Genomic DNA, 12839 nt, shown 5'->3' on the forward strand with positions numbered 1-12839 from the left:
AACAAAAGTAAAAAAACGCATTTTCACAAATTCTAGTTTAATATAGTTTGGAAAACATATTTCTCGTGGTCCGGATTATAAAAAATAAATCTGGATACACTGAAGATATGATAAAAATCAGATTCTTAATAGAACCTGACACTCCACATTTAGCCTCTAAATTCCTCTAACAGCAAAGTATGTAACTTTGGATTTGGTATGTTCGATTCGCAAGTAACTCCCAAGTTATTATGCAATTAGGACATCTGCGAACTTATTCTTTGGTGGATTAGCTAGTAAGGCATGCTAGCTGGCTGTCCTACTAATGCAGCTACACATCTCTGAAAATTAAGGAGCAAATTTTCACATAGATGCTTCCCTAATAAATAAACTGCATATTTATAGGTAGGTGGGCGGGTGGGTCTGTGGGTAGGTAGGTAGGTAGGTAGGTAGGTAGGTAGATTATCATAATTATCAAAATTATCATAAATAGGATGAGAGATACAGTATAAAGATATATAATAAACAAAACCAAAAAATAAAATGAAAAAAGCAACTAGGAGGAAATGTATGATGTGCAGATGTAACAGGTAAAAAGCATTAATATTATGCAGGTAATTGTGCAGTAATTATCTATATAATGATATATCTATAAAACAAATGAAATGTTTGAAGTCTAAACAACTACATTCTCTTAGAAATATCTTAAAATTTAATACAGGTGCGAAATGCATTGCGGTATTAAGTCAGCTCCCTGATACATCAGGGATTCTTGGCTATTTGCAGACTTTTGAATGGAACAGTATTTGGGTGTTCATGACGTTTCCTAAGTCCACAAGAACACAAATACAGACAAAAATGCAGATGGATGAACGGAATCCTAGATAAAGAATATTTGAAGATGATCCTTTCACAGATGCTCAGATGTCAGGATCTCCTATCTAAGAACAAAACATTCAGACCCATCATTCCCAGCAGACCTGTGTTTGAAAACATCACGCAGTACTTCTGCAGTGTTCCAATAGGCCGCCAGCGTCATCTGTTGTTTTTGAGAGAAAGAGATGACTCAGTGTACAGAAACAGTTTCTGGGTACAGGGAGGTGTGAGGCTCATCGTTAACAGGCAGGAGATGAGAAGAAATGTGTTTTGTTTGCCTAGAGGTTTGATCATCTCCTTCACCTTTTTAGCTTCGTAAAAATCAGCCCAGATCTTTTGCTCGTGTCATTTTGCAGATGGAAAGCAGTCATTTCACATATTCAGGGAAATTATATGATGGTTCCGGCTTTGATGCAAACACCAAACAGTTGGCTAACAGTTGGCTGACTGAATGACTCTCTGAGTCTAAACACATTTATGGATTCCAGGTCCTGTGTGGGCGCCAAAGATGTCTTTACCAAAGAATAGATTTTCTTTTCTCGGCCCAGGATTCAAGCACAAAAATAGAGCAGAAATACAGTCAAACATAGAGGAAGTACAGATATTGGTTGAGAATCTTGGTTATGGGCCTATTTGCCAAACCTTGGGTACACTAAACAACGTTTAACAGTATTTTAGGGAATCTCACACTTCCCCACTGAGTTTTTCTGATTTTTTAATGAAAAGAATGCACACTCTATTGCACACCAAACAACTAGGCATCATACTCTCACTACACAACTGAACTGAGCTAAACGTGCTCCAAAACACGGGCCTTGAAGGACTTCAGAGACTGCGTTCCATTTCCCATGGATGTTGGATGTCAGCTGACCCAGGTTAGTGCTGTTAGTAGTTGATAACGATGCATAATGCAGTATTTTGCATTTTGTATTCAATCCCAAAGGAAACTTGTCCACAGATATAAGTTGGAGTCCACCTTGGATTCTGAACTTAGGGTTGGTGAGGCTCACTTGAAACTAGAAAATACAAACTCAAATAGAATGCAGCAATTGTAAATGTGGAAGCACAATATGTTTCTGCTATTGTTGTTTGCACCACCATTTGCACTGAACAAAGAAAAACTACTCCCTGTGTTTTGTTTTTGTGTTATATTGGCTGTAGACAAGATAGAGGGGCTCGCTGTGTGTGTGTGTGTTTGTGTGTGAGGAGAAGAAGAAGGGGGGTTGCTGTGGGTGTGTGAGGTGGAGAGAGAGAGGGAGTCACTGTGAGTGTGTGTGAGGAACAGATGAAAGGGTGCTCGCTGTGTGTGTGTGTGTGAGTGTGTGTGGTGGAGAGAGACAGAGGCCCGCTGTGTGTGTGTGAGTGTGTGTGGTGGAGAGAGACGGGGCCCGCTGTGTGAGTGTGTGTGTTCAGCCTGAGTGCTAGTTTTAGCCTGTTAGCTTTTTAGCTCGCTAGCCTGTTGTTATTTGGCGTAGTTGCCGCCGACAATTCAAGCAATAAATCGACAACTGTAAACGTCTTTCTCATCCATTCTTTCAACACGTCCGATTACATTCTGATTGCTGAATTGGAAATAGTAATGTGTTAGATTACACGTTAATGAAAAAAAAAATGATCAGATTAGAGTAAAGCGTTGGTAAGTCGGTATAGGAAAGTCTGTTTACTTGGCTGCCATCTTTACAAAGCTATCAGTCAGTTTTATCCACTCATGCAAGTCTGACAAAAACTCATGAATAGTTTGTAGTTTTTTACACAGTAATGCACATACAGTGTGATTTTTGTGCATATCTCCAAATTTAGGGGGGCTTTCACCTCACTTTGGGGCACAAAACAAGCTGATTGGCTGGTTGCGTTGAAGGACAGCCATGGTGACCATCACAACCATTCCCAATATTTGAACCAGAACCTTGTGCCCTCATTTATAATGGCTGTGATTACAATCAGAATTTGATTAAAGAAAGAAAAAACATGTTTGATGTGCTCTGGATTGTCTGAACCAGGGATGGGGACGCCAAAAAATGGAGCCTGTGTCCCCTATACACACTACCTCTCTCGCACTGTCGACTCTGACTTTTGCAAAATCTACAGGCTAGAGTGCTAAAATGGCATAGTATAAGCCTGGCCTTGGGCCCACAAATGATTTGCTTTCATTGATTAAACCTCGTTTTATAATACAGAGCTGCGTTTGTATGAAAACTGTCAATACCACTTCCAGGTAGGCCTACATACTGTAAATATTAACATGGAAAGAAGAAATTCTGAGTCATCGTGTGTTTGATAATTGAATGGCAAGATAATTATTTGGATTTAGCAGCATCGGGCTGAGGATGCCTGAATATGTAATTATGTGTGATGCTGTCAGAATGATATCTGCCATCTTTCTTTGTAGTAGCTGCGGGAGGGTGTATGTTGACTGCCACAACATGTCAGCAAAGTTGAGGCGTGTTTGGCTGCTGCGGTGGCGAGGCTGATAGCAGGTTTCTATTTATACGTCAAACCACGTCTGTCGTGAAAGAACTTCAACATTTTAGCATGCATTTATGTCTTAATTTAGACAGATAGCATGCTGTTAATTAAAGCTTGGTTGAGAAAACAAGCCACTTGCACGAATGGCATGTTTTTAATGGATTCCTGAGTTTGTGTTGAATTTCTGGATTCATTTCTTCCTTTAAAATCTTCTGAATTTAGTACGTTGCCACACCTGAACGTTTTTAGTTCAGATAAATCATATACTGATTCATATATCCGAGATAAATACTCTTTAACTTTGTTGATTTATGATAAATACTATTGTCAGGAAGGGTGGGACTACATGCATTTTGAACAGTTATGAGAAATAAATGTCAGAAAATGATGAAAATGGTGCAGTTGCAGGAGAACTTGCAATGATATCATCACTTCCTGTAAGTATATTAATGCTTTGTGTACTAATCTGCCGAACATGCACTATTAAAATTAGTATGTCATCGCTGTACAATGAAAAACAAGTATCTCCAAATCAGAAAGAAAAAACTTTGTAAACTTTCAATGGATCTCAATGTAAAAAGTTTTATTTCATTTTTATTTCAGTATTTCTATTGGTCCATTCATCAAGAAATTATGGCACAGTGTACGAGACAGTTTGTCTGTTCAAATTTTGTAGTAAAAATGGGGATACTTGTTTTTCATTGGGCAGCGACGATAAAGTCTATACCTTATAGCATTAGTGTGTAGTACACAATGTAAGACACAGTTGTGATTCTGTCTGGTCTCAAACTAACTCTAGAGATCTGTTTGTATGAAGAATATGATCTAATCTCAATTTGACCAAACTACCAGCTGTACTCCTTAGAACTGAGCTAACCAGCTCCCATACCAAGCTTTACCCAGGCAGATAATTACTACAATTATGAATAAATGCCGTATATGTAGTTGCTCCATGTTAAACTATACAAACATGTACATTAAATCAAAACTTAGGTCTCCCCATTGCACAAACTGGAAGGGTGATGGGTAGCACATGTTTCCTCCAAGGCAAGTAAAAGTACCACCATATCGTAATGAACTGTTACTAATCAAATGCCATTGAACAGCTAAGCACACTTGGAGGAGAACACTATAACACTATAACTGCCAATTCTGTAATGTTATCTACCAGATGGCCATACTGGTAAGTGATATAGAGAGAGGGAGGGCCATCCTAGCTCCTCAAAGTGAGCAAGGCCAATTATTTTCGCTTGGACTCCCGGCCTGTGGCATTAGAAAGGTCCTCATTTTGGCCTTTTTTCACACACCATTCTATTTCCCAGAGAGATATTTCATTTATTTCATTTTGAAAGTTCTTTTCTGGTTTGCTTCATGGCTGACTCGTTCCGTCTTCTGTCCTCGCCTTCTCCGTCCCATGCCGCCTCCCAAAGTGGAACACGACGGTTTTGTTTCACACAGAGAGAGCCCTCAATTATGGTGACCTCACACAGCAGACACAAAGTCAATGCAAGAAAGAAAGAGAGAGCGGCTGCAGAAAGAGTAAAATGGATAGATCGCTGGGGAGTCAGTATTACACTAGGGGCAGATGGCGGGTGGGGTAGATCAGTGGAGTGGCTGATGGCGCTGTAGACAGCACCTGCTTAGTTGATTGCTTTGGAATGGAGTCATAGTGTGCGTGTGAGTGGCAAGGATCTATTCTTTAGCTTGTTGCTTTAAGCATGCTTAAAGATTTATTTAGATGAGTGTGAGTAGGTTTAAAATCAAGTTAAACACTTAAGGAGTAGGTTAGGCAAGTTAAGGAAATTGATTGGCAAAACATCTGTTAATATGAAAGGTTGACATGATTAATCATACAGAAAAAAGTCAACAAAGCTATCAGTAAGATATGGCATACTCCACTGACTTTGTGCCAATTCCATCCCCAGGAAATTACATGCAAGAATGTGCACACAAAATAACTTTAAAATACATTTTACTTTTAAGCATAGTGTTTTGTACATTGACCTTATTGCAAAAGTAAGATACGTAATTAAAAACAATAATAAAAAACTACTTATGACACTAAAAGAATAGTATTTGTTATCTGACCCCACTCTTTAAGTATAGACTTCACAGATGTATTGTTGTGTGGCTCCGAATCACATCTATTCTTTCAAATATTTTTTTCATAATACATCTAAAATATTTAAGTTAAAATACACATTTTAGTTGTGTCACTGTGTTATCACTCAGTCCTGTTACCGTAACACATTACCTTATCTGTAACAGGAGTGAGTGCCAGTTACAGGAGTGAGTGCCAGTAACAGGGCTGAGTGCCAGTAACAGGACTGAGTGGAGTTGCCTGGTGTATTGATTTATTAATGTGTTAGTGTTTAGTTAATGTAAACCATGTTTTCTCTTTGGTTCATCATTTATCCATTTGTTTAAGAAATTGCATGATAAATTTGATCAATTTCAGGTTTGGGTCTTCTTGAAAATATAAAAATGGCTTTGCATCTTTTAGAAAAATACAATGTGCATCCATATATAGTGTTTTTTTTTTCTGTCATAAATGTCAATTATTTGAACACGCAGTCAACCGTGTCTTTAAAATAGAGACTTTCTTGAGAGAAAATCAAACGAATTAGTGCACTTGCTTTTAAAGGTGATTTTTAAATGTCACAAGTTTTGGTAACAGGATTTAGAAACCTTGTAAAAAATTAAGTAAAGCTGCCTAAGATTGAACAGTACATGTTTTGAATAGTTTAATATATGGTAAGATAGAGCTTTAAATATATATATATATATATATTAAAAAGATAAATACCTTTAATTTGGGAGCTTTACAAGAAGCAAAAAGCACCCATTCGGTGGAATTGCCCATTAATTTTTTTCCCGCCTGTTTTCGGACAAGTCCCGCCATACTACTTGAAGATCGACCAGTGGTAATACACGACGACTGTGAGTCTTAGCCCATACAGCCAATCCTGATGCAGGGGGCGGAGCCTGTCTGAATACAGGCGGGAAAGCACACAACCGTGCGCGAGCGCTTCTCGTTTAAACGCAGGCAGAGCAACGGTCATCCTGAGGCGAGTGGACTGAGTGGATTCAGTGGCGGAGTGAAACCGGAGCGCTGGTGCGGAAAAACGGACAAAAACTCCGGCAGCGGAAAAGAGACACGACATTTTAACGTTTTAACCTTATTTCTGACTCCATATTTAACCCGTACCCGAGAAGGAGCGCTTCGTCATTCAGCTTTAGACAGAGATAAATAGAGAGTTTGAGCGGTGCGTGTGTCGGTAATGCTGGCTGTTCTAGCTCCAGTGATGAATATCGATGTAACTAACGCTAACCTGCTGTTTTATTACACGGGAAATGTAGAAATAGAGTAATTAGAGGCCAGGCTTTATAACTAGCGATGTGACTTTAGGTTAAAAACGTCTCCACGACTCTCCCACCTTCTCTATTAACGTTACTCTCTCACACTCCGCGCTGGAGGATGAGGCTGGGCTCCAGGCTAGCCCTGCTGCTGCTGCTGTTCGCTCAGATATGCGCCTCCACGGGTAAGTTAAGTTTGTTTTAACAGAGATTATAAGGAGAAAAGTTCAGTTTTGCTGTGTTTTCGTGGAAAAAACAACACTCTGAATGTGCTTATCGAGTTGTTCTAGTCTATAGACGTAAGAAAAAGGTGTATTTTCACGTTAACAGCCATATACAGCTCTGGAAAAAAATAATAGACCACTTAAAAATGAAAAAATGATGAGTTTCTTTGATTTTAACAAATTGAAAACCTCTGGAATATAATAAAGAGGTAGATGTTTGATTAACAGCCACCAAACCACCAAGCTGAACTGCTTGATTTTTTTTGCACCAGGAGTAAAGCCGCATAAAGTTATCCAAAAGCAGTGTGTAAGACTGGTGGAGGAGAACATGATGCCAAGATGCATACAACTGTGAATAAAAACCAGGGTTATTCCAACCAATATTGATTTCTGAACTCTTAAAACTGTATGAATATGAGCTTTTTTTTTTTTTTTTTGCATTATTTGAGATCTAAAAAGCTCTGCATCTTTTTTGTTATTTCAGCCATTTCTCATTTTCTGCAAATAAATGCTCTAAATGACAGTATTTTTATTTGGAATTTGTGAGAAATACTGTCTGTAGTTTATAGAATAAAACAACAATGTTCATATTACTCAAACATTTACCTATAAATAGCAAATTCAAATAAACTGATTTAAAAGTGTTTTTTAATTTTTTTCCAGAGCTGTATTTATGAGTTTATGTCTTTAACTAGCTTTAACCAGCTCTGATTTATTTAATTAATTAGGTTTAGTGATACAAGATAAGTACTTTCTTGTACTCAAAGGTACATTTTTTCATAATTGTACCCTCAAAGGTATAATATTGGTGTTTTATAGGATCAGATGTGTTCCCTCTGAAGCACAAGTCTTTCCTAACAGCAGAAAGTACAGATTTGTACCATTTAATCAATCAAAAGGTAAATTATCAAAGTTCTGTATCATTGTACTAATAAACAATATAAAGCCACATATATTTAGATCATCATGTTCTTGACACATATTCAGTTGATGATGATGTTTAAAATCTTTACTGGTACAAAAAAAAAAAAACTTTCACTGGAAGGCACTCTATTGTACCTCAATATAGGGTACAGCCCGAGCGACAAGCTTTGTACGCTTTTGAGTACAAATCTGTACTTATTTTTCTTAGCATATTTTTTTTACAAATAGCAAACAGACCTTTTCAACCTTACATGCAGCTTTTATATCTTAACCATGGTGCAAATATAATCTTATATTTCAGTTTAGAGAAATTGTAAAATATGAAAATCACTGACACAGAAAAAGTTCTTTACTGGTTCTGTCGAATGAGATTCACTCTGGCAGCTTTTATATGGAAAATATAAATGTAAAATCTTGACTATTCTATTTTGAAAATCATATTTAAACAATAATTTGATTAATTAAATTAATTCACTTAAACTCCCAGCCCTAGTCTAAACCTCTAAAAAGTCTCTTACAAAAAGTTATTACACTAAATGATTACGATTACTCTGTCTGATACTAGAGAGACACTTTTTTCATAGTTTTAAGAAGATTTTGGGTCTGATACCTATTCTAAAAATCAAATATAATTAATGGACAAAGACGTGTTCAAATACTTGTTGCACAATTAGTAGTCTGCAAGGTATTTGTTTAGGTCTGTGATTTTTTTTTACACAGTAAAGACTTTCAACTTTCATTGAACCCAGCATCTGATTTTACTGTTAGGACAGCCAGACTGTGCTGTTTTGGTCTTTTAGCTGAAATGGAAAAATGCCTGTGTGTTTTATGACCTATATTCAGAAGTGTTCACAGGTGTTTTCATCGCTAATTTGAACACTTATCAGAAGCTTGAAGAGCCTGATTTGTAAAGCTTTCTGCTCATCTCATTGTAGACCATAATAGATCAGGGGTAACTTACAGGTGTGTATCTTATTGTGTATTTTACACATCCACTTGTAATAATCTATATTTGGTTGCAGGTCCATGCAACCCACAAAAGTATAAAACAAAAGTAATGTCCAACCTATTGTCCTTATTAAAACACAGAGCCACACTATAAAGACAAAAGTATTCGGACACCTGCTCATTTATTGTTTCTTCCCAAAGTATCAAGAGTATTTAAACAGGAGCATTAAAGACATCAGGATGTTGGAATAACACCACCACCTCCAAACCCATAGCCGTTCATCATAAAACCTTTGGATTGAGTAAATAATTTAAGAGAAAACAGTTCCACTGAGCCACATTTTAATGCAATAACAGGGTGTCCACAAACATCTGGATATGTAGTGTAATTGCACTACAGGTAAAATAGCCACAGTGATGTAATTGTTCATATTTGAATGTGATGCAGTGCTGCTGTTGCATCGTACAATGGATAGAAGTGACGTAAACATATTGCAAAGATGTCTTCCTTTGAGATTTAACATAGTGTACACCTACTGTGCACAGTGGCATAGAGAAACGAAAGTGTATTTTCTTATTTCTTGTTGACAGCCATATCTTTATGAGTTATACATTAAAACTTCTGTCATTTGAACATTTTTAGAAGGGTTACTTTAAGGTGGACAAAACATAAGTTTAGGCATTCTTATTCAATTATTTTTCTTCATAGCAGGCTTAATTTGTAAAACATTCTGCTCATCTCTGTGTAAACAGAAAATGATTGTGCCATATGGCAGGGTATGAAATGGGCTGCTGTGCAGTAAACCCAAACCAAAACAATACCACCTGACTGTGCGTTTCTCCAGATGTTTCGCTTGTTGCAAGACACACACCTTATGAAGAAGAAGAGCAGAGCAACAAAAGGGCAGGCCATGGGAAACAATGCTTTCTTAACAGTAGGGTCTACACACAGCTAAATAAGATGTCAATATGTTCAAGAAACTTAAGCTTTTTTAATTGCCTTCTGTGTTGTTTCAATGACACCAAATGTGGTCTCCTGAAAAGGCACCTTTGTCTGGCCATATCTGCCGCTTGTCTGGGGAAAAAGGTAGACACCAGCAGTGTATCATCAGTCCCCATAGCTAAGCATATCCCTCCTGCTGTGCCTGCATGGCTCTGAGCATAAACGGAGAGAGAAGCTGCCTTATGCAGCCAGGTTTTTTTAAGGGATGCCTCTGACCCCCTAGTATACACACAGTAAAATCTCTGGCTTTTTTTTACAGTTGAATTCCCACCGTAAGAGTTAATGGCGGATCTTCCTGTGTGACTGCAGAGGTGCACTCCATGTGCTTTGTTAAAGCAGCAGAAGCTTCAAATATAGAACGGCTGAAGGCGCACTGTGTCGTTGCCAATTACACGCTTACATAAAAGAAGTGCAAGAATGTGTGTGGCGATTCTGGAGGTGGTGTGAAACATTTGTTGAAGGAACCAGTTTTCGCGACAGGCTTAGAAGAGATGTGAGAAATAATGGGGGCCTTCACGGTCCAGTTGTTAAAAGATGGGTAGTATACCTCCTTGGACTCTTTTTCGACAGAACAAGTCATGTTTTATTTGTGTTTTCACATCAGGCTTTGCCTGCACTATCTACTGCGTCATAGCACCACAAAGGTGCGATGGGTTTTTCCTCAATGCTGCCAAATACAATAGCACAGTGTGCTGGTCTTTATGCCAACATTTAGTATAAAATAATGCTTTATTTTTTGTCTGAAGAACAAAAATAATATGATTTAGTTTTGCATAATCCTGTCTACTTATGGACTGTAATTCAAATTACAATTGTTCATTCTATCAGATTGATTTGTGTAATGGGGGGAGTTAATCTGATTTTTAGCGGGTCATTGTCTGTTGCTGTCTCTGTATTTTATGTCAGACGAGGCATATAATACATTTCTCACTACTGTCATCAGCATAATAGGGCTTAAACTGAGAATAGGCCAAACAAAGCGGGAGGTTTGTGTCATTCAGTGGCTTAAAGTCGTATAAGGGCAAATGGACCACTCTGCTTGAGTGGAGTAAGCAGGATAATGGTGTTTTAAATGGCAAATGGCATTAGACGGACAACCCAGCAGAACAAACCGTGTCAGAAAATACTGACTACTGTGTTTCAATGGTATTAACCAAGCATGGCTATGGATATATTTGTTCTCTAACTTACTTATGCCCCTGTGTGACCACTCTCCGGCACAACTGACCTTTTCTTACAAACAACTTGTATTTGTTTATACACCATGTGGTATGATTAGTTCTCTAACAGACTTTCACTACACACAGTCGACTGCTCAGTCAAGTGCAACCTATTCATTTAAGGCTATTGTCCTGCTATTTATGTTTAAGGCCGGACCCCTTTGGAAACATGACCCCCTCTAGCTGTTGTTTTCACTACATATTAGCATAACAAGAGCACATTTAAACCCTGAGGAGGGAGCGGGTGATGCACGACTAATGTTTTGTTAATATTAATTACTGTAAAGCATTACATAATGGCATAGCTTGTAGCTACACACCAAATATAGCTCACATCAGTGGGATTGCAGAGAAGACCCATGCCTCTCATCTTTTTCCCTTCTCGCACCAGCAGTGGTTTTGCACTCTACCAGAAGTGTGCGAATGCTTTGATCAAACAACAATTGAAGTTAGCTGCTGGCGCTCAAGGTCCCAAGATTAATCCCAGTTTGTTCTGCCCTAGTAATTCTGCCCCAGTGCTGCCAGAAGCAGGGTACTGTCAGTCATTATGTCCGCAGAAAGACGTGTTATAAATGACTGAGTGATTTGGTGACGACTGTTACCTTACAGTTTACATTTCCTCTTTTGTAGAGTCTATATTTGACCACATAGCGTATAATCACCACCCTTAAATTAATTATCTGCAGTGTACACTGTGGATTTTTATTTAACGCTGATGATCTAATATCCCTTTGCCAGGCAGAGAAAGTTTTAACCTTTCAGAAAAGAGTAGTTCTCTTTATTTTTCTCCTTAGTAGCTATAATAAAGTGTTCACATTTTCTTGCATTAAAGATGCTTTGGGTTTTTTAAAACGTTTGAATAAGAGCATTTCCTCTAGGAGAGAATCAGCAATTATATAATGCATCGTACCTCATGTTTTTTTTAGAGAGCTGCTCCTTTTTGTCGGTGCTCTTGTCGTCAAGAGTATGAGCTCATATGGCATAAATGTGTAATGCATTTTGAGCAGTCAGGGTAAAGAAAAACAGGCCAGTTTTTCAGTCTGGTGCTGTAGCCGGCACTGTCGGCATGAAATATCGCAAGACAGACTTAGTGTAAATGAATTTGTGTTTACTAAGTTAATAGCTAATTTACCATGCACAATTATTGCATATGCGTTTTATTATGATTCTCATTTAAGATATTTTTTTGCTTGTCTTTTTAAATAATGGTAGCACAGTGAAGCAAATTTTAATTACCTTACTAAATGCTAGTCCTTTCTGTGTTTTTTTTTTTCATAAATCCTTTTGTTATAATAATACAAAAACTAAGGAAAACGAAGGCTGATGTCTTTATGTTTGTGGATGCCCCTTCTAATGAGTGCAATAAGTTACTTTTAAGTTACCTATTGGCACCTATTGCCAATAGAATATGACTCAGGGGCAGGGAAACATGATGTTATAGGCACTATACCTAATAAGGGGCATGAGCTAGGAGGGTGTAATGCCCCCCAGCATTAAACTGTGGAGCAATGAAACTATGTTCTTTGGAATAATGGTGCTACATAAGGTAATTTTGGGATGATTCGAGTTGTTGGGGATAAGGTTGAATAGTTATTATCCCACATCCTGGGCTCAGGAACTTGCAACTACATCCAAACTAGCAACCTAATATCTAAAACAAAAACATGCATGGTGAGCTAATCCAGTCTCAAATTAGTAAATTTGATTCTTAATAAGGATGTTTTAAGGAAGCAAATTCCAAAGGGAGCTGCAGCACCCCTGACTCCAACATATGAATTTATATTCTATCGGCCGCCACTAGTCAACATCAGATTTACAGGTAATTTGTTAGTGTACGTCTGT

The 12839-nt window shown here is 37.9% G+C and overlaps 1 protein-coding gene across 4 annotated transcripts in view; it reads left to right on the plus strand.

Moving 5' to 3' along the window:
* The first annotated feature begins 6350 nt into the window (after positions 1–6350).
* The window catches only part of zgc:77784 (uncharacterized protein LOC402947 homolog), a 66453-nt gene continuing 59964 nt past the window's right edge, over positions 6351–12839 (plus strand). For all 4 annotated transcript variants that reach the window (XM_049467134.1, XM_022674736.2, XM_049467136.1 and 1 more), the window contains exon 1: positions 6351–6863. In XM_049467134.1, the coding sequence (XP_049323091.1) occupies positions 6800–6863 (64 nt within the window). In that variant the 5' untranslated portion in view covers positions 6351–6799. The remainder of the gene's footprint in view (positions 6864–12839) is intronic.

Source organism: Astyanax mexicanus, chromosome 18 (genome assembly GCF_023375975.1).
Source record: "Astyanax mexicanus isolate ESR-SI-001 chromosome 18, AstMex3_surface, whole genome shotgun sequence".
Classification (NCBI taxonomy): domain Eukaryota; kingdom Metazoa; phylum Chordata; class Actinopteri; order Characiformes; family Acestrorhamphidae; genus Astyanax; species Astyanax mexicanus.